Genomic DNA, 25,415 nt, shown 5'->3' on the forward strand with positions numbered 1-25,415 from the left:
TGATCATGTCCATTGCTAGCTATTACACACACATGACTTCTTTACTCTATCCGGACTCCTGCTCTATACTGTACCTGCAAGCCTGGGGGTAAAGGGAGAGGGGTGAACTAAAAGCCCAGTGAGTAGAACTATAAAACATATTAACACTATGCTCTATGAAATGTATCATAACACAGACAATTCACATAAGGGTTGGGTGAACTTGTCACCAACTAGTCCAAGCTAACTCTGTGCCAGGCCGTAGCATGGGGTCCTGGTCTTCCTGTCATAACATACATTACTTACCATTGCCCCAGGGCCTCCTCTGGGCTCCTGGTCTTCGAGTCCCATAACCGTGCCAGGCCGTAGAATGGGGTCCTGGTCTTTCCTTACTCTGTGCCAGGCAGTAGAATGGGGTCCTGGTCTTCCTGTCATGGACTAATTGGGTCATCCAATATTCACCCACATCAACAACAATCGATGCAATGTGGCATATTCGTGAAAACTAATGCAATCATCCTATTGCATAATCATGATGCATGAAACATGATAAAACATTTAATTTCTCAATTTAAAAGATTAAGTTTAGTTCCACTCACCTCTGGCTGACTCTGACAACACCGAAGCAGCTGAACTCACTGCTGGGGTCCTCGGTTCCTCGGGTCCGAACCTACACAGGTGGACTTAAATGAGGGACCAAACATACCTGAACATAACTATAAACTACTCCCCAAAAACCCCCTAAAACATCATGAAACAATCATAGAAAAACATGCAAAAGAGGCCTGGACAGGGCACTTTCGGCGGCAGGTTCGGCGGCCGAAAGTCCCTCCAGAGCCGAAAGTCAGGCAGGTTCGGCGGCACCTTCGGCGGCCGAAACTCCCAGACAGAGACGAAACTCATGCATGTTCGGCGGCACTTTCGGCGGCCGAAACTGCCAGACAGAGACGAAAGTCTCCTTTCGGGGGCAGGCTTCGGCAGCCGAAAGGCTTGCCTCCCCAGCCATGTTCGGCGGCCGAAAGTCCTTCGGCTGCCTAATCTGGTTTCTGCCAAAGGGCAGAAACTTGGCTCCTTTTGCACATTTCGCCTCCAAACCTTCCAAACATGCATCAAACCTATTCTACAACACACATACACAAGCATACATGTTCCTATGGGCCTCAAACCATCATAAACCCCATCTACAACACAACAAGCATCCACATTGTTCATGAACATACATTAAACCCATAAACTTCAAAAACATATCCATAGCCTATCATGCATTTCTAACCCATAGATCTACTTAAAACTTACTTAAAACATGCAATGAGCTTAAGATCGGCTCTTACCTCTTGAAGATCGAGAGAGACGACCTAAAACTCGAAGTTGGGAGAGATTGGGTTCTTGAACCTTTAAGCTCCAAAACTTTGCTCAAAAGCTCGAATCTTCAAAATAAAGTTAAAACAAATGAAAATCTTGAAAGATTTGAAGGGAAAGACTCAAGATCGATGAGGGATGGCGGAGAGCTCACCTTGGCCGAAAATGGGGAAAAAGCTCGCCCGTTTTCGGCTAAGGGACCCTTTTATAGTGGCTGGCCAGGCCACGTTCGGGGGCCGAACGTGCCTCCGCATGCATGCCATGTTCGACGGCCGAACTTGAGATTCGGCGGCCGAACCTGGACTTCCCTCCCTTATGCCTTCGGGGGCCTAAGGCACACCCGAAATGCAAGCATGTTCGGCGGCCGAACTTGGGGTTCGGCGGCCGAACCTGAGTTTTCCTCCAATGCTATTTTCATGCAAAAACTCATTTCCTTTTTACTTAAAACCATGGAATACATTAAAACATTTTATGAAAACATGTTTCTACCCTACTAGAGGCTTTCGACATCTGAGATTCCACCGGACGGTAGGAATTCCGATACCGGAGTCTAGCCGGGTATTACATTAACCCCCAGGTTTGCAGGTACGGGATAGACCAGGAGGTCAGCAAGAGTAAAGAAGTCATGTTTTATGTAATAGTTAGATGTGGACATGTATTGTAAAATGTTATAAGTGATGTAATGTAAAGAATTATATTGAGGATAGAATTGTGCTTGGCCCTAGTATGTATAGTTAATCCCTTTGCACATGATCTATGAAATGTCTTATGATGTTTTTCGTAAACCAAGCTTAATGCATGATATGTTATCCCATTGGAGCATTTGATGAGAGCTCCAGTGTGGGGTTTTATATTTATGAGATTGTGCATGCACAAGTTAAGCTTGGTGAATGAAAGAAGAAGTTTAAAGTTTTTATGTATATGTATGATCATGTATGGGATTTAACAGGTATACATGAGGTATGTTAGGCTTGCTACGGGTCCCGGCGGCCTTAAGTCGATCTGGATCCTAGCGCTGGTAGCGGTCCGATTTTTGGGTCGTTACAAAGCGAGCATTTCAGAAATTAGCCAATCGCTTTTATGGACCATTTCCTGTCATTGAAATTGCAATTGCCTGCTACTTCGAAAATCCATCCAGTTTTTCATGTTTCCCTTTTAAAACAAAATGTTGGCGTTGTTGTTCCTATTTTTAATGACTTGCCACAACTTACAGATGATGGATATGCTGTTTTGGAACCTAAAGAAATATTGGATGCTCGTTGGATTAAAATTGGCAATCGCTTCTTGGAAGAAGTTCTTGTTCGCTGGAAAAATTTTCCACTTGAGGATGCCACCTGGGAACATTCTGTAGAACTACAACTACGGTTTCTACATCTGAACCTTGAGGACAAAGTTCCATCTGATGGGGAGGTAATGATACGCCAGTACGTCGGTCAACAAAAGTCATTGTGAAGAATAGGAAGTTCTTGAACAGGAAGTTCTTGAACTAATAATGTTGTTGCTGTCATTTATTTTTGCTGCACTTATTTATTTATTATTTTTTAGTGTGTAATTTGCTTAGTCAATTGCAGTTAGAGTCAAAGTAAATAAATCTCATTACTGCCTATTTGTGGCCATGAGAATAGGCAAAGTTGTTATTTTCCTTCTTAAGAACATGTAATTTGCAGTAGCGGGACGGCAATGAAATACAAACTTCCTATTTCTTTATCAAATTTCTTGGCTTTTAATTGGGACCTATCATACATTCATATTTTTTATATATTACTGTTTTGAATATGACAGTGACTACTCATAGATGTCAACTACTTTTTTTTTCAACTACAAATAAAATGAAATTCGATGTAATAAATTTTTTAAAAAATTTGTGAAATTGAGCAATTTCCATACATCAAAGGAAATAAGGTTGATGCATAACACATGCTTCTTAATCTCATTATTCAATGTGCTGAGTGATTGATATTTTTTCTTTTTTTCTTTTCAGCTATAAACAAATTGAAATTCAATGTAATGAATTTTTTAAGAAAGCCTATGAAATTGCGTAATTTCCATACATTGAAGGAAACGAGATTGATGCATAATACATTTTTTTTTACAGAGTGACTAATTATTTTTATATTTTTTTCAACTACAAATAAATTGAAATTTAATATAATAAATTTTTTAAGAAATTTATGAAATTGAGCAATTTCCTGGAAGGAAATAAGGTTGATGCATAACACATTCTTCTTAATCTCATTATTGAATTTGAGGGGAGATTGTGGACATATCTATTTTGCTATCTCATTTTGTGACTAGCAATATTTTTATTTTTCTTCAAAAAATATTATTTATGCTTTTTATTTTTCATGTGTGCGCTGGCTAACATATTTAAATGTTATTACTTGTATATATGATTTGGCATTTCTATTATTGAATAAAGAATAAAAGAAAAGGGACATTGACATTAATAGAGCTTCTAAGGGTATAAATGTCATATTAATAATTTTCAATAATTTTTTAAAATAAACTATAATTTAGTTGAAATGTATGATTTAATTTTTATATTTTTAAAATTATAGTATAGATTCATTGACATTTAAAATTAAAAAATGAATGCCCCTATGAATACGAATTTTGCTTGGCTTAAAAACGAAAAATAAAGAGGAATGAGGAATGTGGTCATGGGCCTCTCTCTGTCTCTCTTGTAAGCAAAACATGCCAAGCAACGTTGGCGTGTGCTTCCAATTGACGCTTAAAAGCTTGGCATAGGGAAGACCTTTCCACTAAATTATCTCCCAACACCTTACTCATCCTCTCACATGGATCATGGATTATGGTCAGTCATCTAGCATCTCTGATTCTGACACGTGTATGCACAGCTATATCCTCTCATTGGATGGGGAGGTGCCACGTGGTCCTTTATGTTAGTGGTGTGATGGCAAAGGGAACCTACCCACATGCTCTTAAGCAAATGGTTTCACAGTCTTCAGCTCTTCTATTATTGACCGTGTGTTTCTTTCACATGCTTCTACAGCGCGTGGATTCACTCTCCCACCGCATTTCCCAAGAGCATACAAATAATATATATTTTTTATTTTGATAAATAAGTTTTAAATCTAGAGTAATCCACACCCAACAGCTTTATTATTATTATTTCGATTAAACTCAGAGTAATTTAAAAAATACTGCCATAAAATTTTTACATTGAAATTAAAATGATAATATTTTATTTTTATATTAAAAATTAGAAGTTAATTTTAATGTATACCAAGTGGGCAGAGGTGATGGATAAAGTGAGAGAGCGTGAAAGAAACACGGAAGTGAGAGAGCGTGAGGTAGAGATTGGAAAATAGAGGATTGAAGAAATGGCGAGTGTCAGAGAGTGTTCTCTCTCTTTGCCTCACAAATTTATATGGGCCTTAGGGCGTTTCTGTTTTGCTTCCTTTGCTCTCTCTCTTGCTCGCGTGGAACATTTCCCTTAAAACAAACAAACGAACAATACATACGAATAATAAAGAGATTGAGAGAACGAAAGCTCTCTTTCTCAGAAAATACTCCCTCACACACACACCATCAAGAACAAAGAAAACAAACAATCTACGTTGAGTGAAAGAATAAACAACGAAGTATCAAATCTTTGTTATTCTTCAGCTGCCCTTATCTCCTACACAGAGATCTTGTCCCCCTACAATGCCTTCTTTGTTGTAGCGGACAAGGTAATCTCTACTTCACGGATTTTACATAACTTTTTATTTTTTGAAAGAAAATTTTTGGCTTAGTTTTCTTTTTTTTTTTCCCCCTTTTCCATTTAGTCTTTGAATCCAGCTGCTTTTTCGTTTTTGATTGATACCCATTTACACTTTGGAACTTGAAGAAAAAAGGGATTCCTCTTATATTCCCTTTATATTCCTTCTTGCTGTTCTACAAGTTTCTTAAGAGCTACTCTTTCTGGTTTTGTTCCTTCTTTTACCATTTTTGTACTTTCTCAAAACTGAATTTTTTGGGTTTTTGTTTTGTTGGGAGCTGAATATCTGCTTAGCGACTTTGGTGTATTTTCTAGGGTTTGCTCCTATCGTAATTGGGAACTCATTGAATTTTGATGATTTCTGGACTGATTAGGGTTTTGATTCTGGAGCAAAGTGGACAATGGGCTATCTTTTAAGGGATTGGAATTCTGGGGTGGGCAGTTTGCAAGCTCTGTTATCGAACTTTAAGATTGAATAGGGTGATCGTTAAGATTGTTAATCTGGGGCATGGAAGAGGATTGCATATACAGGATTGTGTGACGGTGATAAAAAATTTGGTATTTTGTTTTTCTGGAGGATAAAGGTTTTGGGACTTGGTTGCTTTGCGTTTTTACATTTTCAACTATGGGATGATCTGGGTATTTTCTTTTGGTTATAAGGACAAGGAGGTTATGGTTCTCTGTTGGCCAGAAAGCTACACAGATCAGATTGTAGTGGAGCATTTCGTTTCTCAATAAACCTTTTGGGTTTGACGTAGTTGAGCTAAGTTCTTGAGCTAGGAGAATCTTGTCCAAAGTTTTTTTTTTGTAAATCTGGATGTTCTGGAACTATCACAGTGTAGTGTTAATACTATAGTAGGTTTAATTTAGTGGAAGTGGTGCTGACCTTTGATATTAACTGTGTTTCTCAATGAGTTCTGTTCCCTGGGAGAATTTTGGTGAAGGATGCTAAAGGATTGGTGGATTTTGGTATTTCTTTTACTGGAAGTTGATCAAGAAGCTCATACAGCAGTGTTGAAGCAGGAAACAGATGCGGGGACATGGTGCATGGACAGGAGCATAGTTACTGTTTCGTTCCCTTTTTGGAACAGTGCTACTGCAAAGTAATACAATCATTTTCTTTTGTGGAAGTAACTTGTGTTTTGTATTCTGAGATTTTTCTGCACAATGTCGCGTTGCTTTCCATTTCCACCACCAGGATATGAAAAGGCTAGGAGAGACGATGTGGACTTGCTAAAAAAGGTTAAAATGCTAACCTTATTTTTTGTATGTTAAATATTGGCATGCTTTCAGTATGATTATGGAGAAAACCTCTATTATAATGTGCATAGGATTGAACAGGTCAAGCGATCTCCATTCAGTTTTTGGTTCCCTTTACATTTTAAATACTTTCTGAAAGTTTCTTTGCTGTTTCTTAAATTCAATCATATAAATTATTTTTTATTCAATAGATTATAAAAATTGCTTCTGTTGCTGATTCAACAGCATACCTATTCATAGGCTCTTTTTAAAGAATAGATAAAATTTTAATTGTATGGGAACAAAGAGTTGAACTAGGAGTTCGGACACTATAAGAGATGATGGTGTGCTGAGATGGCAGTATGCTGTTTTTGTACATTGAGTGATTCATGACTTCAATAGGTACTTCTGGTACATTAAGTGATTCATGAGTTTATTTTGTTGATCTAATATATATTTTGGTGTTCATATCCTGAGTTTTCATTCTTTATTCTGGAATTTTTTCCCTTCACAATATTTTTGGTACATCCACTTAGGAGTTAGGGTATCAGTAAAATTTTATGTAGTTTCTTAAAACCTAGTCTAGAATTAAATTAGGCTTTTTTTTTTTTTTTACCGAGATTTGATTGCTTTATCATTTGCAGCTCCATCATATCACTATTTGCCCTTTTCAACTTTCTTTGCCATTATTTTCTTTGTGAAGGGGTAATTTATTATCCTCAAGAGCATGCAATTTTCAATTTTTTTTTAGTTCTTTAAGGAGTTATCAGCAATTTATGGCAACAACTAGACAGTGATGAATACTTTAGTTTGTGAAAATGATACTTATCAATGCTAAATTTAGGGCTTTTATGGTCTTCTGTTGTCATTGATTGTAAGGTGAATTAGAGATTTCAACGGGATTCTAGGGTTTGGAGGCACAAAGTGAGATCTGTTCTGGATGATATCGTTTGCAAAAATCAAAGAAAAGACGGGGAGAAATTTTTAAACTTTGTACCTGTAATGTCTTGGACACTTCATGCCCATGATTGTGGCCTCATCACAACTACATTATGGTTGTACTGTACAACCTTAAATAGGATTAAAGCGCTATTTTTAGAAAGCAAATTGCTTTGGTGCTGAGATTTCTACTAGCAATGGGTATAACAAAATTTATCTTTCTCCGAGCAACACAGGCTCAGCATATCTACTGTCTTAGAAGTTAGAATTATTGCCTCATATTTTCTATGTTTCTGGTTCCTGTCATCTATCTAGTCAAGATTACTTCATCAAAGTGTTCTTTTTTGGCTTCATGTTTGGCTTCTTCAGGAATTTCATTTGAAACATTTTGGGGTGCACCTAAAATTATAGCATGGTGAATGACAGCTGCATTTTTTTCTTCCAAAAAAAAAAAAAAAATAACATTTGAGTTAGGTACTTTGCTCTTATCTTTGGTAGTTTATTTCTCAAGCTATTGGAGAGTTTCTGAGCTTGTTTGTTTGGTATTTCATCATTAACTTTTGGATGGAGATTTTCCAAAACATTTGGTTTCTTTGCTGCTTTGCTCTCTTTCTGATTTCTCTTGGAGACATTCTGGCATCAAATCCTGTTGCTTTTAACTTGAACAAGAATTTCTTTAGGGCATTGCTAATGCATGGACAAGTAAAATCTTTGTTCTGAGTATCATTAACCTGGTTAGGTCCTATTTTGAGTTTTTATTTTATGTTTGCTGTCATGGTTAGAAGTTCTACCCTGATGAGTTTATTTGACTGAGGATGGATATCCAATTGAAGTCCAAAGTTCAAGTATGCTTGTTTTCCCATCTGCTGGAGCTTTCTACTATTGCTGGGCTTTATGCTGAATCTTTATCCTGTGCTTCTGTTTGGGTTTTCCTTAGTGGCAACACTATTATAGTCCTGCTAAATGGTGGCCACAATTCTAGATCTTTTCAATTTTCATAAACTCGGTTCGTTTTATTGTCTTGATTAGAATTTATATCATTACTGCTTTGTTTGATTAGTTTCACTCTCTTTTGGTTTCATTTATTTTCACTCTCTTTTGCTGTTTAGGAATGGTTACAAATAAGATCTTGCACTGTTTAAGCTGATTGGCTTAGTTTTTAGAAAATATGCTAGTTGGGTCCTCTTCATGTCAGATTTGGTGCTCTAAAATACTGGATTGTCCATTTTAGGAAGTCCTTGACTCCTTCTGATCCTTGGTGCATGTATGCATACTGTGAAAATAGATGCTACAGATCATAAAGCAAACTCTCTGTGCAATTTTTGTTTAGAAATAGTGTTCAAGTTATTGTACTTTGACTTAATTTTCTTTTGGTAAATAGTCTTGTGGGTCCTTAGTGCACTAATGCAATAGGAGTTCTCCAAAGTATTTTAGCAATTTAGATTGTAATATGAGTTACTGTAGCTAATTGCTAACTTGGTTTGGTGTCTCTAGGTGTTCTACCAAATTCCCTGTACACCCACCCTTGTTGTGAGTCTTGTGATTGTCAAACTTTGTTTTTGGTGCCTGTCATTTTTGTTTAATTGATTTTGCGATTATGTGATACTAGCAATTTTAGTTTCAACTATCAACCTAGCTTGTGTAACTTTTAGGAGCATGATAAGGATGTGCAGTATTCCCTTTGTTCTTATCTTTCTACATCAAGGGCCTTGCATTTTTGCATGGATTTGGTGCTTTTTATGGTCAACTGTAGCCATAACAATGTCTATAGGCAACATGTAACAAAATCCGTGAGCACTTGACTTTGCGGCATTATATGATGGTTTCAATTCAAGGAGGCTTCCCCCACCACCCCCTTCCTCCCAATAAGACCTTTGCAGAAGGTCTGAATTATTTGTTGAGGTTTAGTTTTAAGTTCAGCTAGGCAAATTTGGGAGGCTATCAATTGCTCATTCTGAATTTGTTATTATTGTTGTTTTGTTGGTTGTAATTGTTGGTTAAAATTGTCATTTGTCAAAGCAAAGCTCCAAAAAGTAGATATTTTTCTTGAGGGTCTCTTGGGAATTGAATATTTGGTAGAATTTCTGTTTGAACTTATTGTTGGTTTTGCCTTTTAAGTTAGCATGTCCTTAATGTTACTTTTTCTTGATTATCTTTATTTTAGTCTTAATGCGGGTGAAGAGAATGCAGTAATTTTCAGTTCTTAACTAGGGAAACTATTTCAATACCTAGTGAAGGATTGATATTGTGACATCAAGTGGGTCATGGTGAATTGCACTGTCCTGCGAAGTTGTAATAATATAAAAAGGTTGATTGTCTTTGCATGACACAGTGATTGAGAAAGAAATATAAGAGGAAGTGTTAGCCTTTTCCCTGTAACTTCCATAACCATCACCTAAGTTTTTTTTCCCTGTTAATTCACATCAGTTATGGAGATGAGGTGGTGAATAAAAATCCCTTAAATATTATGGAAGGAGCCTTCTGTAATTGTGTTGGTGTTTAGGTCCATGGGATATGGTCAGTTTCTGCATGCATTTTTCACTTATCTTCAATTTTTTACAGGAATATCTTTATGATGCAAAATTGAATATGAGATCAAATTTATCTTTGCCTGATGCTTGATCCAATGAAATTATTCTTTGGGGTCTGGTATCACTGTCTCTTGGGTTATGGGTGTGTTACCAATTTTTGTTTAATGAGAACATCTGCATATCAATTTATCTGCATGTTCAGTAGATATCAAAGTGGCCTAGTTTTCATTATAAACTGGAATATGAGCAGTTGCATTTTTATGTAAATTTTAGGTAAAATTTACGAGTTTATGTCAATGTGCCTACTTGATAGACTGCAATATACTGCTGAGAATCTATAATGTTTGGTTCTTCAGTTGAATGGTTTGCTTTCCCCGACTGTCAGGAAAGGGACAGAGAGAAGAAGCTTAAGAAGGAGAAGAAGAACGAAGGCAAAGATAAAGAAAAAAAGGAAAAAGATAGAAGTGATGGAAAGCATAGGGATAAGAAAGAGAAAAGAGAAAAACACAGAGACAAAAAGGAGAAGGACAGAGATAAGGATAAAGACAAAATTAGTGTCTCAGATGAGAAGAGGCTTTTGGGGAAATCTGAGCACAACAACGAAGAAAAAACCCCAGATGAGAAGAAACCTCCTGGAAAATCTGAGTTTAACAGTGGAGAAATATTCATCCAAAAGGGGAAGGAAAGGGGCGTAGATAGAAAAAGTTTATCAGGCGAAAAGAAATTTGCTGGTGAATTTTCAGGTTACAGTGAAAGGGTCTCTCAGAACAGCTATCTCATTGAGCAGCCATCTAGTTCTGTACAGGAGGTGGACAGGAGGACCCCAGATGAAGCCAGAGGAAGTAGGAAACAGTTGATTGATAAGTTCATTAGCGTGAACTCAAGAAATGATGAGGGAATGGTCGGTTTGGTGGCCAAGGCTACTGGGACTTTGGCTGATAGCAAGGCAAAGAACAAGAAAGGCGATGATAGAAAGTTTGATGGGCAAGGAATCAGGGATGAGTCAAGATTTTCTGGAAAGGCCATTGCTCAGAGCTTTCCTGGAACTGTTCAGACTAGAATTGATAAAACACCAACAAGACCACCGGAGAAAGATATTGAGAAAAGGATTGATGGGAAAGACAAGAGCAAACAAAAAGAAGGTGATGATATCCGTGGGGATAAACAGAAGGATAAAGTCAAGGGAATAGAAAGCCAAGGGAAGGACAAAGAAAAGAAAAAGGAGGAGAAAGTAAGGGAGAAAAGTGAACATAATGTAAAAGCGCCAGATAAATCAAAAGGAAACAATAAGGTTGACCTTATAGGTATCCATAATGCAAAAGCCTCTCATCTTCCCAAGGAGATCACTGTGAGTGGTCTCAATGGAGGGAATCCAAGGAAACGAAAGGAATTAGACACAAACGGATTCTTTAATGGTAAGCCATAATGAAGGAAACACATTTATTTTTAAGATTATCCCTCCCCAATTTCACCTATGCCTTCTTGTTAATAACTGGTTCTGCTTCATTTTATTTCTGTTGCAGCTAATGGCATTAAGCCCAGTAAGATGCCAAGACCAGATTCCTCTCACCCATTCATTCAGAATGGGAAGATGTTGGAAACTGCTGGAACTTCCATTGCATCTGTATCAGATAGGCAAGGGGCAGTCAATAATATTAAGGTCGATGCTAAAGAACGCAAGATAAATGGTGTAATAGCAACTCGGGCATTATCCATCTCCTCAACAGCACAGCGACCATCCATGCCTACAAGTGCACATGCTGATCAAATTGTTAAAGTGTCCAGGAAACCCCATCCTGATTCCAAATATCTAAGTGAGGTCCTTATGGTGCCCAAAATGGAAGAATGGTGTGATTTTGACGAACAGGAATGGCTTTTCCAAGGTAGAGATTCTCGATCAAAAAGGCCCAGGATTGGTTCTTTGGTGGTTGATGAGACACCCCAAGTATGGTCAGAAGCTCTACAGATAGAGTCGGCTGATGTATGTGCTCTGCCATATGTAATTCCATACTGATTGGCATACTATGGACTCTGGTAAACCATCTTGTTCCGCCTGATGTGGTGGACCATCCAAGGGACAGCTCGGGTGTTGAAAAGCAACATTCGGCGCTCGCCACTCGGGCTAGTTATTTGATTCTGTTGCTGCTTCTGCTGATTTTGCAGTTTACGATCTTCTGACTGCCTCAGTTTTGCAGCATTGCTGAATGAAAAATGATATAATGCAGTTCCAGGAGCACATCCTAAGAAAAGCTATGATTGGAAGGAGGGGGCAGGTTTTGGCACTGCATGCGGTACCACTAATTCATTCTAAATGGAAATTTGATAAAGGCAACTGAGTGGAGTTGCTTGCAAAAGGGTGATTCATAAGCTTGTGCAATTTTATTTTTATTTGCTTAAAGCTAAGTTCTCTTTCTAATTGAGAATGTAAGAGAAAACTAGCTGTGCAGCTCCACCAAAATTTTGGTTTGTAACATAGAACTACTCTTATTTAACCAGAAATGTAAGATAGAGGAAAAAGAAAGGTAGTTGAATTCAATTTGTTCACCTCTTCTGTAACTGTTCATAATCTTTTACCACTTGGGGAACTGTATAGACATGGGTCCTCAGTTAATTATTTCCTCTTTTGTTGCTTTTGATTCTAAGCATATATTGACGTGAAATGAGCCTTGTACTTCTTAACTTCTGTAGGCCTTTCCCCTGAAATATGATCAAAGTCTCAGCTGTGAATTGTGATTCAGGCAGCAACCGACTCCTCTCAGTATCGTTGTCTGCCGCCACCTTTTTCATTAAAATTCCATTTATTCGTAGAAAATAAGTTATACTCAATTTTTGTCAACCGTAATTTTTTCACACATTAATTCATGATTTTTATCAACCGTAATTTTAAATTCACAAATATCAAGAAAGAATTTTTTTTTTTAATAACTTTTCAATTATATTCAGTTTAAATGTATTTAATTTTATTAAAAATTAAAAATATATTTTTATTAAATATTTTTAAAAATAGGATAAAATTAAATAAAATTATAATAATTAATATTTTATAAAATAAAATTGATAATAATTTTAAAATAATTAAAAAATAAATAATAAATAAAAACTATGTAATGTAAAGAGTATTTGAAAAATATATTGTGTAGAAATGAAAATTTTTTTCAATAAATCAATTATTTTTATTATTTAATTTTAATTTATAAAATAAAATATATTGATAAATTTATGCATGAAGGTTTTAATAAAAAAATTTCTCTTGACTGTTTTATTAAAATTTTCAAATGAATTAAACATTAAAAAGTATACAAAATATTTTATTAAAAATATTTTTCTAAACAACAAACCTACTCATATAAACTAGAAACTTTTGTATGATCACCATCTTTAGTGGAGTTTGAGTAACGTGTGAGGATTCTGTTAGCCAAACAATTCAAATCGATAAAATTGATGAAATTAAATTAATTAATTTAATTTTTTATTTATTTTAATTCAGTTAAATTTTTAATTTTAAAAATTTTGATTATTTTAATTTAATTTGATTTTAATAAAAAAAATTTAAAAATTTAAACCAAATTAATTGGTGATAATAATATATTATTTTTAATAATATAGAGATTATATTGTATTAAAATTAAAATATTTTAATTAAATTTTAAAATATTAAAAATAGAATGTGAAAATTAAAAAATTATTAAAAATTTAAATCAATCAATCTGAATCGAATCAAACTAAATTAAATAAATTTAATTCGATTTAATTTCTAATTAAAATCAATTTAATTCAATTTTTATAAATATTAAAAATTTTAATTTTTAATTTATTTAATTTAATTTTAAATTAAACAGACCATCAAATGGTCGCCTAGTGCAGCTTCCTTCTTTCTCAATTAAAAGATAAAAGCTTAGTATTCAGAAGGCTACGCATCATCCAACACGTCGCCATCGTATTTTAATTTTGTTAACCACAATAATAATGACATTTAACAATATGATTTATTGTCATTAATTACATTTTTATATTTTAAAACTATTTCTGATATTTATTAAATATCAAAATTAAAATTTTAATAAATGAATATAAATATCATGTATCGCTTTAGTAAGTGGTTGGCAGAACCTCGTAGGATCACGTTATGATGTGTCAAATTTAAATTTAAATTAAAAATTAATTATATTTTCTGTTTTAAAAAGACAATGATTTATAATACGAAAGATATTGTATTTATATTTTCTCTAGCATGGGTTGCCACGGCTTCAGGAGTTCTTAGGAAATGGACTAAAATTTTGTTTGTTTTGATAAATTCAGTTAAATTAGTATAAAAAATAATAATATATTTTTTTAAAATATTTATTTAAAATTTAAATTTAAATTAATTCAATATATTTTAATTATAAAACAACAATATTTCAGATAATATTTAAAAAAATAAATTCAAAATGGAAAAATGAAGAAAAATCCACCATATATAATTTATTTAGTTTTAGTTATCTCTCACATAGAATTGATTAAGAGAGATAAGAAGAGACCATGTGTAGGTTCACATTAATATCAATATTAATTGTAGTTGGGAACAATATTAGATTCTTTAATTGAGAAAAAATAAAATAAAATAAATAAAATTAATACTCTCCTCTCACATATATTAAAAAATATATTTTTTAAAAATAATTTTTTAATTATATTATTTTAAATGTATTAAATTTTATTAAATATTAAAAAATATCAAAAAATTTCTCATAAATAAATTAAATTAAATAGAATTATAATAATTAATTTATATATATTATAATATAAAAAATAAAAATAGACAATAATTATAAAACAATTAAAAATGAAAATTATTAAAAACCACAATAAAAGACTGTGTCAAATAGTAGGTATATTCACCAATAATAGAACTTGCTATAAACACTTTTTTCTTTTATCTAACTAATTTGGAGAGTACGCTTGATTTCAAATGTTACTTTATTTGGAAGAAAAAATATTACTCCCTCAGCAGGGGTGAGCATTCGGTCGGTTTGGTTTAAAATCGAACCGAACCGAATAAACCGAAGACCAAAATTTTAGTGTTTATGAAAATCGAACCGAATCGATTTTGGTCAGAAACTGAATCGAACCGAACCGGTTTGATTCGGTTCGATTCGGTTTGGTTTGATCGGTTTCGATTTTTAATAATTTTTTTATTTTTTACACTTTATTTTTAATATTTTAAAATTTAATTAAAATATTTTAATCTTAATATGATTTAATTTCTCTATATTATTGAAAAAATATATTATTATCATTAATCGGTTCGGTTCGGTTTTTTCGATTTTTTTCTGATCATAACCGAACCGAACCGAAATAACCGAAATTTCTGAAATTAAAAACCGAACCGAACCGAACCGAAATATATAAAAAACCGAACCAAATTTTTAAATTGATTCAGTTCGATCGATTTTTTCGATTTGAACCGAATACTGCTCACCCCTATCCCTCTGTGTTATATCTTTTTTTTTTTAAATTATCATATTTTTTATTTTTATTTTCTCACATTATAATTAATAAATAAATTGACTATTATAATTATATTTTATTTTATTTTATTTTTAATATAATTATCTACTAATTATTTTTTTCCAAATAAGAATTTAAATTATCTTTTAATATTTAATTCAAACTATATGCTATTAATAATTACTTATTATTTTTTAGTTTATATTAAAAACAGATAAAATTGTAAAGTTAATGAAAAAAAATTTTCCTTTCAAATAAAATACTTGTATTTTTTAATTTTTATAAAAAATAAAATAAATAAAATTTATGGAAAGAAGGGAGTGATTTTCAAAACTAATGAATTGTTTAAACATTTTAAATCTTCATTATTATTTTTTTTCGTATATAAAATATTTGAAAAAAAAAAGTTAAAAGTCTTTAAATCCGATGGGTTAATTATTGAATTGCTTAAAACTTTCTTAATTAAGCTAAGACTTTTGAGACACTCAAGAAATTTAATGAATCGAAAAATATTTTCTTTAAGTTATTTTAAAAAAATAATTTTTTATTTTAAAATGAAAAAGTTATTTTTAAAAAAATTATATATATTGATGACCGTGAGATTTCTTCGTCTGAATCAGAGATGAGACCCACGATATCGGCCCATTACTCGGACGTTTTCGAGCCCTTAATATGAGCAAGGTCTGGTTCGTTCAAATGGTAAGGCCGGGCTCCCTCCTGACGCACCTCAACCAGGATGACCCATTCTCCAACTCCGCAGGGGAGCCCCTCTTCAACCCAATCTTGTCCCCTTCACCCGGCCCAGCCTGGCCGGCCCAACCTGGAACCCAGAGTAAGACCCATCCGTTCATCTTGTGGGTCCCCTGGCACGCGCACACACGGAATCAGAGGTTGTTATGCATGGGGCAGGGATTTGATTCCCTCGTACGTTCGTATCAGCGTGGCAGGGACAGGTGGTTTACTGATACTCGTTCTATTGGCACGTCACTAGCAGACAAAAGGAAATCTATAAAAGGAGAAATACTCTCTTCTAGGTCTAAGCTTTTTCTAAGTTTTACAGAGCCCATTGTAAAAACCCTATTTCTCTGGATCTCAAATCATCAATTGGTGCCGTCTGTGGGAAACGAGGTTGATCTTTTCATCACCAGAATTTCCATTCTTGCAAAACCCACTGAGATCCATAATGGCTAACCCCACTGAAAACAATAGCACCCACAACGACCTGAACTCTGCCCAAGAAGGACAACAGTTCTCTTTTTCTAGTCCTGCGACTACCAATAACCAACCACCCATTCCTTTCAACCCTTCGCCAAGCTTGACAGGGAACGCGCCCGCAGTGGCCTTGTCCAACCAGGACCTCCAAACTATCGCATTCCAGCTACAAAGCACCACCCACTGGTTGGGACAGATAATGCAGCAAAGGGGCCTTGGCACCCCAGTGAACGCACTTCCGGTGGTAGAAGAACCCCGTTCAAATGAGCCCCGACCAACCCATAACCACCTTCAAACCGATAGCCGTGATATTGGAGAAAGGGAGAGGAGAATCGGGGGAGACGAAGAACCGGAGGCCCGAGTTCATGGGAGAAGGGTGAGGGAGATGATAGAAAATGACGAAGCCGACAGCTATTCTGCCGGAACCACCAGGGAAACAGGAGGTGAAGCAGAGGGGGAGGAATATCGCCTAGAAAAGAGACCCAGGCAAGAGGATGATAGCGTAGACCAAAAGCTGCAGAGGCTGAAAGAGCAGCTTTTGGTCGAGCTGAGAACGAAGGACCAGAACCAAACTCTCCTGCCTGCCTCTTCTCCTTTCTCGAAATGGGTACAGCAGGAGACCGTACCTAAGAAGTTTATGATGCCACCTATGGCTGCCTATGATGGAGCTGGGAACCCCCGAGAACATGTCCTTAATTATAAGACCTTCATGGAGCTACAGACTTTGTCGGATGCTTTAATGTGCAAGGTATTCCCAACGACGTTATCAGGCCCAGCAAGAGCATGGTTTAATAACCTGGAGGCTGGGAGCATCAACAGTTTCGGAGACTTGGCCACTCATTTCATCAGCCGCTTCATTGCTGGCGTTCCCGCCGATAGGAAAATGAGCTACTTGGAAACAATCAGGCAAAGGAGAGAAGAGTCGCTCATGGAGTATGTCGCCCGTTTCAATACAGAAGCCCTCCAGATCCCCGAACTCGATGAAGGAAGGGCAGTAGAGGCCATGCAGAAGGGGACAACCTCCGCCGAGTTCTTTGGCTCGTTGAGCAGGAAGCCTCCGACCTCACTGGCTGAGCTGATGAAGCGGGCCGAAAAATACATAAGGCAGGACGATGCCTTGGTAACAAGCAGGTTTGCTAAGGGACTGACAGATAAAGGAAAAGCACCGGAGGAAAAAAGGTTAGAGAAACACGAGAGAAAGCACGGTAGAAGGCCTGAGCCCTATAAACAGCCTTGGGAGCGCAGGGATCAAAGACCCATCCCCTCTCAGGACCCAGTACAAAGATCACGGCCCTCCTGGGTCCCGAAGAAGCCGACCCCACTCAATGCCTCAAGAGCTGAGGTACTCATAGCCGTACAAGATAAGGAGTTCTTACAGTGGCCCAGGCCCCTAAGAGCTGAAGCAGACCAACGAAATCCTGACAAGTACTGTCAGTACCATCGCATGCATGGCCATGATACCAATAACTGCTTTCAGTTGATTGCCGAGATCGAGAGGTTAATAAAGAGGGGTCACCTCAAGAACTTCGTGAAGAAGCCGGAAGGACAGAGGCCTCCGCCGACTCCGACAGTCCAAATGCCACGAAGAACGGGAGCTAACCCCGCAAATGATGGGTCTAGCGGAACCATCCATATGATTGTAGGAGGCACGGGGGGTCGAATGAGTCGAAGTTGGAAAAAGAGGAGCAGAGAAGAAGGAAACAGTAGCGCCGAGGTCATGCAAGTCGTTGAACACTCTTCAACATCCATCTCTTTCTCCTCGGAAGACGCTCAGGGCATTCAGATGCCTCATGATGATGCCCTTGTCATCGAGGCCATCATCTACAACTATAAGGTAAAGAAGGTTCTAGTGGACGATGGGAGCAAAGTGAATCTGCTGCCTTACCGAGTCTACCAGCAGATGGGAATCCCTGAAGAGCAATTAATCCGAGATCATGCCCCGATTAAAGGGATAGGAGGAACGCCAGTGACGGTGGAAGGAAAGGTAAAGCTAGCCCTTACTCTGGGAGAAGCCCTAAGGACTCGCACCCATTATGCAGTGTTTCTGGTAGCTAAACTCCCCCTGAGCTACAACGCGATCCTGGGAAGACCTGTGCTGTTTGACTTTGAGGCTGTCACCAGTATCAGATACTTGGCAATGAAGTTCCCCACAGTAGCAGGGGTGGGAACAGTTCGGGGAAGTCAAGAGGAAGCAAGGGCAGTGTACCTGGCTACCGTAGCAGAGCCGAGCTCAACAGAGGAAAGGATGGATTCAGAAGTCCTGGAGGTCCGAGATGAGAAAACAGAGGCCAGGACAGAACCGGTGGGGGAACTGGAGACTTTCTCCTTATCAGCAACGGAAATAGACAAAGCCTTCAGTCTCAACGCCAGCCTCACCAAGGAGCAGAAAGCCGAGGTGATGTCCTTGATTCGAGGTCATGCATCAAGCTTCGCCTGGAAGCCTTCAGACATGCCCGGAATTGACCCCGGGGTGATGACCCATAGACTGAATGTCCTCCCTGAGGCCAGACCAGTAAAGCAGAAAAAGAGGGTAGTAGGAAGGGAGAAGCAGCAGGCCACTAAGGAGGAAGTACAGAAGCTAGAGGAGGCAGGCTTTATTAGAGAAGTTATGTACCCACAGTGGTTGGCCAATCCTGTATTAGTCAAAAAAGCCAATGGCAAATATAGGATGTGCATAGACTTTACTGACCTGAATAAGGCCTGCCCTAAAGATTGTTATCCCCTCCCTGATATTAATAAAATGGTCGACTCTACGGCCAGTTTTGATTACATGTCGTCTTTGGATGCAATGTCTGGTTATCATCAAATCCCAATGTACAGGTCGGATGAAGAAAAGACCTCATTCATAACTGAAGATGGGACTTACTGTTACAGAGCTATGCCTTTCGGGCTGAAAAACGCTGGGGCAACTTATCAAAGACTGATGAATAAAATCTTCAAGAATCAAATTGGCAGAAACGTCGAAGTGTATGTGGATGATATGGTGGTAAAAAGCCTAACTTTCCAACAGCATATGGCAGATTTGAAGGAGGTATTTCGGGTATTAGATCAGTACAGAATGAAGCTAAATCCCGCAAAGTGCGCTTTCTTCATCAGAGGAGGAAAATTCTTAGGATACATGGTGAGTGGAAAGGGCATCGAGCCCAACACGGAGAAAGTAGAAGCCATACTGAATATGTCAGAACCAACCTGTGTAAGGGACGTCCAGAAACTGACCGGGAGAGTAGTGGCACTCAATTGATTCATGTCACGGTCGGCAGAAAAATGTCTACCGTTCTTCAGAAAGTTAAGGAAAGTGCCAAACTTCGAATGGACAGAAGATTGTCGTGAAGCCTTCAAAGAACTCAAAAGTTATCTCAGCTCGCCTCATGTGCTTAGTAGTCCCATAGAAGGTGAAGAACTCCTGATATACCTGGCAGCCTCTGAACAGGCAGTTAGCGCCGTATTGTTAAGGGTGGAAGAAGGAGAGCAGAAGCCTGTTTTCTATGTCAGCAAGGTGCTTAAAGATGCCGAGGTCAGATATCTGAATATTGAAAAGATAGCGTATGCTCTACTGCTGGCAGTCCGGAAGTTCAGGGTTTACCTGGAAAGCCACCAAGGAGTTGTCATGACAGATCAACCCCTGAAGAAGATCTTACATAGACCGAAGACTTCAGGTCGGATGTTAGCTTGGTCTGTGGAGATCGGTCCTTACTGCTTAGAGTATCGACCTCGGACAGCTATAAAGTCTCAGGCCCTCGCTGATTTCATAGCGGAGTGCACATTTGATGAGAAACAAGGAGAATCATCCTCAGGAGCGTCGAGGGAGGAAAGAAAGGAAGAACTCTCCCAGAACTTCAATTGGAAGCTATATGTAGATGGGGCTTCAGGCGCTGGAGTAATGCTTAAGGGGCCTGGAGAATTCAAGGTTTGCTACGCCCTACGTTTGGGATTCAAAGCCTCCAATAATGTAGCAGAGTATGAAGCCCTAATAAACGGAATGCTGGTCGCAATAGAAGTGGGGGCAACTGACCTCGAGGTGAATAGTGACTCACAGCTAGTAATCAATCAAGTAACTAGGGCATATCAGGCCAGGGATCCAACCATGCAGAATTACCTGGCAAAGGTGAAAGCGATAGAGGCCGAGCTCATGGATCGAGGAGTTATCGTCAAATTTCAAAGAATACCACGAGAGGAAAATGAAGAAGCAGACTTGCTTAGTCGGTTAACCAAAGAAGAATTAGAACAGCTCCCTGATGAAGTGTACATACAACACGTCAATATGCCTGGTTTTAGTAAAACAAACATGGTATTGCAAGCGGAACAAACCCAGACTTGGATGACCCCGTACCTGGAATATTTAGAGAAAGGAAAGCTCCCCGAAAACAAGGATGAAGCAAGAAAAATAGCAGCTCGAGCGGCTAATTACCAGGCGGTAAGGGGACCCTATACCGAAGAGGAAAATCCAGCCCGTGGCTCCGGTGCGTGAGCCCGGAAGAGGCGATAAAAGTGATGGAGGAAATACATAGAGGGACGTGCGGAGTTCATGAAGGGGTGGGAGCATTGGCCAATAAGATATTCAGGCAATGATATTACTGGCCCACTGTAAAAAAAGAAGCAAAAGAGTTTGTCAGCAGGTGCGATGTATGTCAGAGGTTCCCCAATGCCATCAATGTCCCGGCCATTCCTCAGTCCAGCATATCCAGTCCATGGCCGTTCTCACAATGGGGAATAGACATCCTGGGACCTTTTCCCAAAACCACGGGGCAGAAAAAGTTCGTGGTGGTGGCTGTGGAATACTTCTCAAAATGGCCGGAGGCAGCAGCAGTACCCACGATCACAGCTCGACAGATGATAGATTTCGTATGGGGGCATATTATCTGCAGATTTGGCATACCAAGGGTGCTTATCTCAGATAATGGCAGGCAGTTTGATTGCAGCACTTTCCGAGCTTTTACGACAAACATGGGAATATAGCATAAGTTTTCCTCAGTGGCTCATCCTCAAACTAATGGCCAGACAGAGGTTACCAATCGAGCCATCCTCCAAGGATTGAAAAAACGACTGGATGGGGCAAAAGCAAATTGGGCAGAAGAGCTCAACAACATCCTGTGGGCACTGCGAACTACCCCTAGAACGTCCACTAAGGAAACGCCTTTTGCACTCGCATTCGGTACTGAGGCCGTAGTCCCAGTCGAGCTATAAGTTCCTACACATCGAGTTCAGTTCAGCAGTGAAAGCACCAACGAAGACAAGTTAAGAAGCAACCTGGATGCTCTTGAGGAAGTCAGGGAGGAAGCTCAAATTCGAACTGCCGCGTATCAGCAAAGAGCGGCCCATTACTATAACCAAAGGGTCAGAGAAAGAAGCCTGAAGGTAGGAGATTTGGCCCTAAGAAATCTGGAGGCTACGGGAAAAAGAGCGGCAATAGGGAAGCTAGCACCGACCTGGGAAGGCCCATTCAGAATAGCTAAAGTGGTCAAACAGGGAGTATATCGAATTGAGGATATGCAAGGAAACCCTGAACCTCACGCCTGGAATATTCAGCATCTTAAAAGGTATTTTCCTTGAAATGTTATTAAATACAAAAGATAGATTGTATTTCAAAACAAAACAATAAAATAGACGCTCCTATGATCCAATCTCTTTCTTTTACTATAAATTCACATTGCTACTATCAAACTTAAAAGAAAAATTAAAAGACCGGGATCCCCAAGATCTCCCGAAAAAACAAAGAAGACCGGGATCCCCAAGATCTCCCAGGAAAACAAAGAAGACCGGGATCCCCAAGCTCTTCCGGGAAAATAAAGAAAATTGAGATCCCCTAGAACTCCCAGAAAAACGAAAACGGTTGACGAAGGTTTTAATAACCTCCCGAAGCGAGAATTTCCAATATCATGCGCCAGAACAACTCATAAAATACAGTTTCAATCACATGAGAAAGCTGAGTCTTAAGCTACCAAAAAAAAGAACCAGACTCCGACCTCCTAAAAAAGCGCGGAGCACAATCACCAAGAGCGCCACAACATCACGCCGACCTCACAAAAAAAAAATGAAATGAGCTCGGAAGGACGAAAGAGTTTAGCCGAGGAACATCATATGCGGCACCGACCTCGAGAAGTCCAAACAGCAAAGAGCCCGGAAAACACTCAGGGGCATAAGAAGCATCATGGGCTATAGGCATAAAAGCCTAAGCAAAAAACTAAGGACCGAGTCCTCAGCTCGGATAAAACTGCAATATGAAACACTCGAACAGAAGGAAATTAAAATGTGGAGGGAACAACAGAAAATAGAGCTCGAACCAGTTTGCCACTAACAGACATTTAGCAAAAATAACCCAAGAAGAGGGAAAATGACAAAGGCCGAACTCCCCCTCCCAGTGGAGCATACAGACTAAGTTGCACCGACTCACAAAGAACCACACCGAGAGGGACTAGACATCCGAGCTCACAAATAAAATAGCGGAGTAAAATCGCCCAAACCAAAACTGTGCAAGTATAAATGAAATATAGAGATTTACTCCTTCAATCTTTATGTAATAAACATTGAGGCAGTAAAGGGGGCAACCCGAGGAAAGTTTAACGGCGCGAAACAGATAAAACCTCAGCTCCAGTTCCTGTCAAAACAAGGCTAAAGGCAGAAAGATCAACCTTGTCCATCATTACAACAGAGCTCACGAGTACGACTAGTCCAGCTCGGAAAAAAAGTAAGTCAAAAGCTCAGTTGACTGAATGAACTCTAGCTCTGAATGATTAAAGGGGCAAGAAGGAGAAAGCAATACAGTAGATCCCTCAGGAAAAGTTACGGAGCAAGCAATCTAAGTACTTCATTTATGATAAAGAAAGGACAGTTCGAGTATGAACGCAAAATAAAAATTTCATTAAAAGAAAAACACATTACAGCATGTCACAAATACCAACACTACGGGATAAAAGGCTATCCTTAAAGGATTTATATGCCCAGATACATCATCATCTGCGTTTACATCACTATCGCCTACTCCACTATCTTAGCTTTCGATTCAGAGGAATTCTTATAGTTCGAAAAATCAACTTCGTAAGCTGGCTGAGCTCCGTCTTGAGGTGTGATTCACGATACATACGAACGAGCTCAGATATTATATGCCGACCTCATGAAAAACATAAGTCTTCGAGTTAAAGTCCCAGGGAGATCGGCAGCATTACCCATCCACCCGCCCAAAGCGCCAACAAAAAACCGGCAAGGTATTCTGAAGGACAATGGAACAAGTGAAGGCAACACCAGAAAATTGGTGAAATATTCTGAAGGGCAATGGAACAAGTGAATGTTAGTGCCACAAAAGTCTTCTCCTCCTTCCCGAAGGAAGCAAGGGGAGGGGGCCGGCCTGACGATCTGCATAATACAACTTCAACCTCTTGTGGAACACCGAAGGGACACCTTGAAGACGTGAAAGCCTCGCTTAGGTAAACAGTACGAAAAGAAGACATGGGGAAGATGAGACCAGAGGTCCTCAATTGAAAAGCCAATCTGAATTACTAAAGAACTCCAGGAGGTAAGGGAAGGATACCAGCGTATATATCCCAAAAGTAAAGCTGTAATTCTGAGCAGGGTGATGCTAGGCGCTAGGCCAGCGGCAGTAGGATTCTTAAAAGCTATTCATGAAAAGAGAAAGACTGCACATCCCGCAGGAAAAAGATGAGAAAATAGAGGTGACAACGTACACGAAGAACAAGAGAAAGCTGAAGATAGAAAGGAGTAGAGAAAATTCGAAAAGTGAGGCGACAATAAGATGAAAAGAATTTATGGGAAAGATGAACGTGAACAGACGCGGTCATAATGATTCTGGAAACCTGCACAGTCAGATAATAATTAACAGGAAGGTAGAGGGGCAATCGACGATGACCGCTGGGCTCCTTCGCCTCGAACAGGGCCCCAGCCCATGACGCCTGGCTATTACTTAGAAACCTTTAAGCATCCTGCATCACTAAGGCCCAGCCCATTCACATCGTCAAGGACGTGTCAGCATATTCTAAATTTGAAGTGTTGACCTGAGGAGTATAGAGACTTCAAGGGTTTACCCCCTCGCCTCTCCTGAAACAACTGCCGAAAAGGTAGTGGGACCTGAGAGACAGTAACAACTGCCAAGTAGCGACAAACTGTCCTCGCTTGTGGATTAAACTCATAAACGAGCTCGAAAGGTCTGACAAACAAATAGAAGGATACAGAGCCTCATGAAGCCGAAGGAAAATCTCATGACTTGGCCAAGACAAGGCCCCAACCTCGGTCCATAGTAGAACGGAGTTCAGAGCAGAAAGTCAGCCCTGCTTATCCCCCTAAGAGGTACATGATTAGATTTACTGTCATGAGGAAGTCACAAATAAAACCATAAAGGCCTGTGGAAAATTCAACCCGCCGTTGAAAACTGAGCTCACGGATAAGGCTAGTCCAGCTCGGAAAAGGCCTGCAGAGAGAATGCCTCAGGAGGAGAAGAAAATCATAAATAACAGAATAACAAGTAAAATAACTCAAAGCATCCATACACTTGGAAAACTAAAATATCATTAAAGGGAAAAACAATTACAGTCTATTTCTACTCTTCGGAAGGAAAGATTGTCCTCAAAGGACTCACATGCTTAGGGGCATCACCCTTAGTTATATTAGTATTGTAATACCCGGCTAGACCCCGATATCGAAATTCCTACCGTCCGGCGGAATCTCGGATGTCGGAAACCTCTAGAAGGGGAAAAACCATGTTTTCATAAAATGTTTTGATGTATTTTATGGTTTTTAATGAAAATAAATCCAAGTTTTGAGTGGAGAGGGCTTTGGAGACTTTGCCAGGTTCGGCCGCCGAAAGTCATGTTCGGCCGCCGAACGTGAGGAGGTTTTGGGAGCGCTTTAGGCCTCCGAAAGCCTTGTTTGAATCAGCCAAGGTTCGGCCGCCGAACCTCATGTTCAACCGCCGAACTTGCATGCGCTGTGGG

At 38.6% G+C, this 25,415-nt stretch overlaps 1 protein-coding gene across 2 annotated transcripts; it reads left to right on the forward strand.

Annotated features, from left to right (window-relative positions):
• The first annotated feature begins 4,771 nt into the window (after window positions 1-4,771).
• LOC110611352 (DNA ligase 1) lies at window positions 4,772-12,416 on the forward strand. Of its 2 annotated transcripts, XM_021751625.2 has the most exons (4): window positions 4,772-5,033; window positions 5,437-6,304; window positions 10,157-11,186; window positions 11,295-12,416. In XM_021751625.2, the coding sequence occupies exons 2-4, from the start codon at window positions 6,230-6,232 to the stop codon at window positions 11,783-11,785; spliced, it is 1,596 nt and encodes a 531-aa protein (XP_021607317.1). In that variant the 5' UTR covers window positions 4,772-5,033; window positions 5,437-6,229; the 3' UTR covers window positions 11,786-12,416. The 2 variants fall into 2 exon arrangements, with proteins under 2 accessions (XP_021607317.1, XP_021607316.1); XM_021751624.2 differs by having other exon boundaries at window positions 4,772-6,304.
• Window positions 12,417-25,415: the final 12,999 nt, after the last annotated feature.

The sequence above is a fragment of the Manihot esculenta genome, chromosome 3 (assembly GCF_001659605.2).
Source record: "Manihot esculenta cultivar AM560-2 chromosome 3, M.esculenta_v8, whole genome shotgun sequence".
NCBI lineage: Eukaryota > Viridiplantae > Streptophyta > Magnoliopsida > Malpighiales > Euphorbiaceae > Manihot > Manihot esculenta.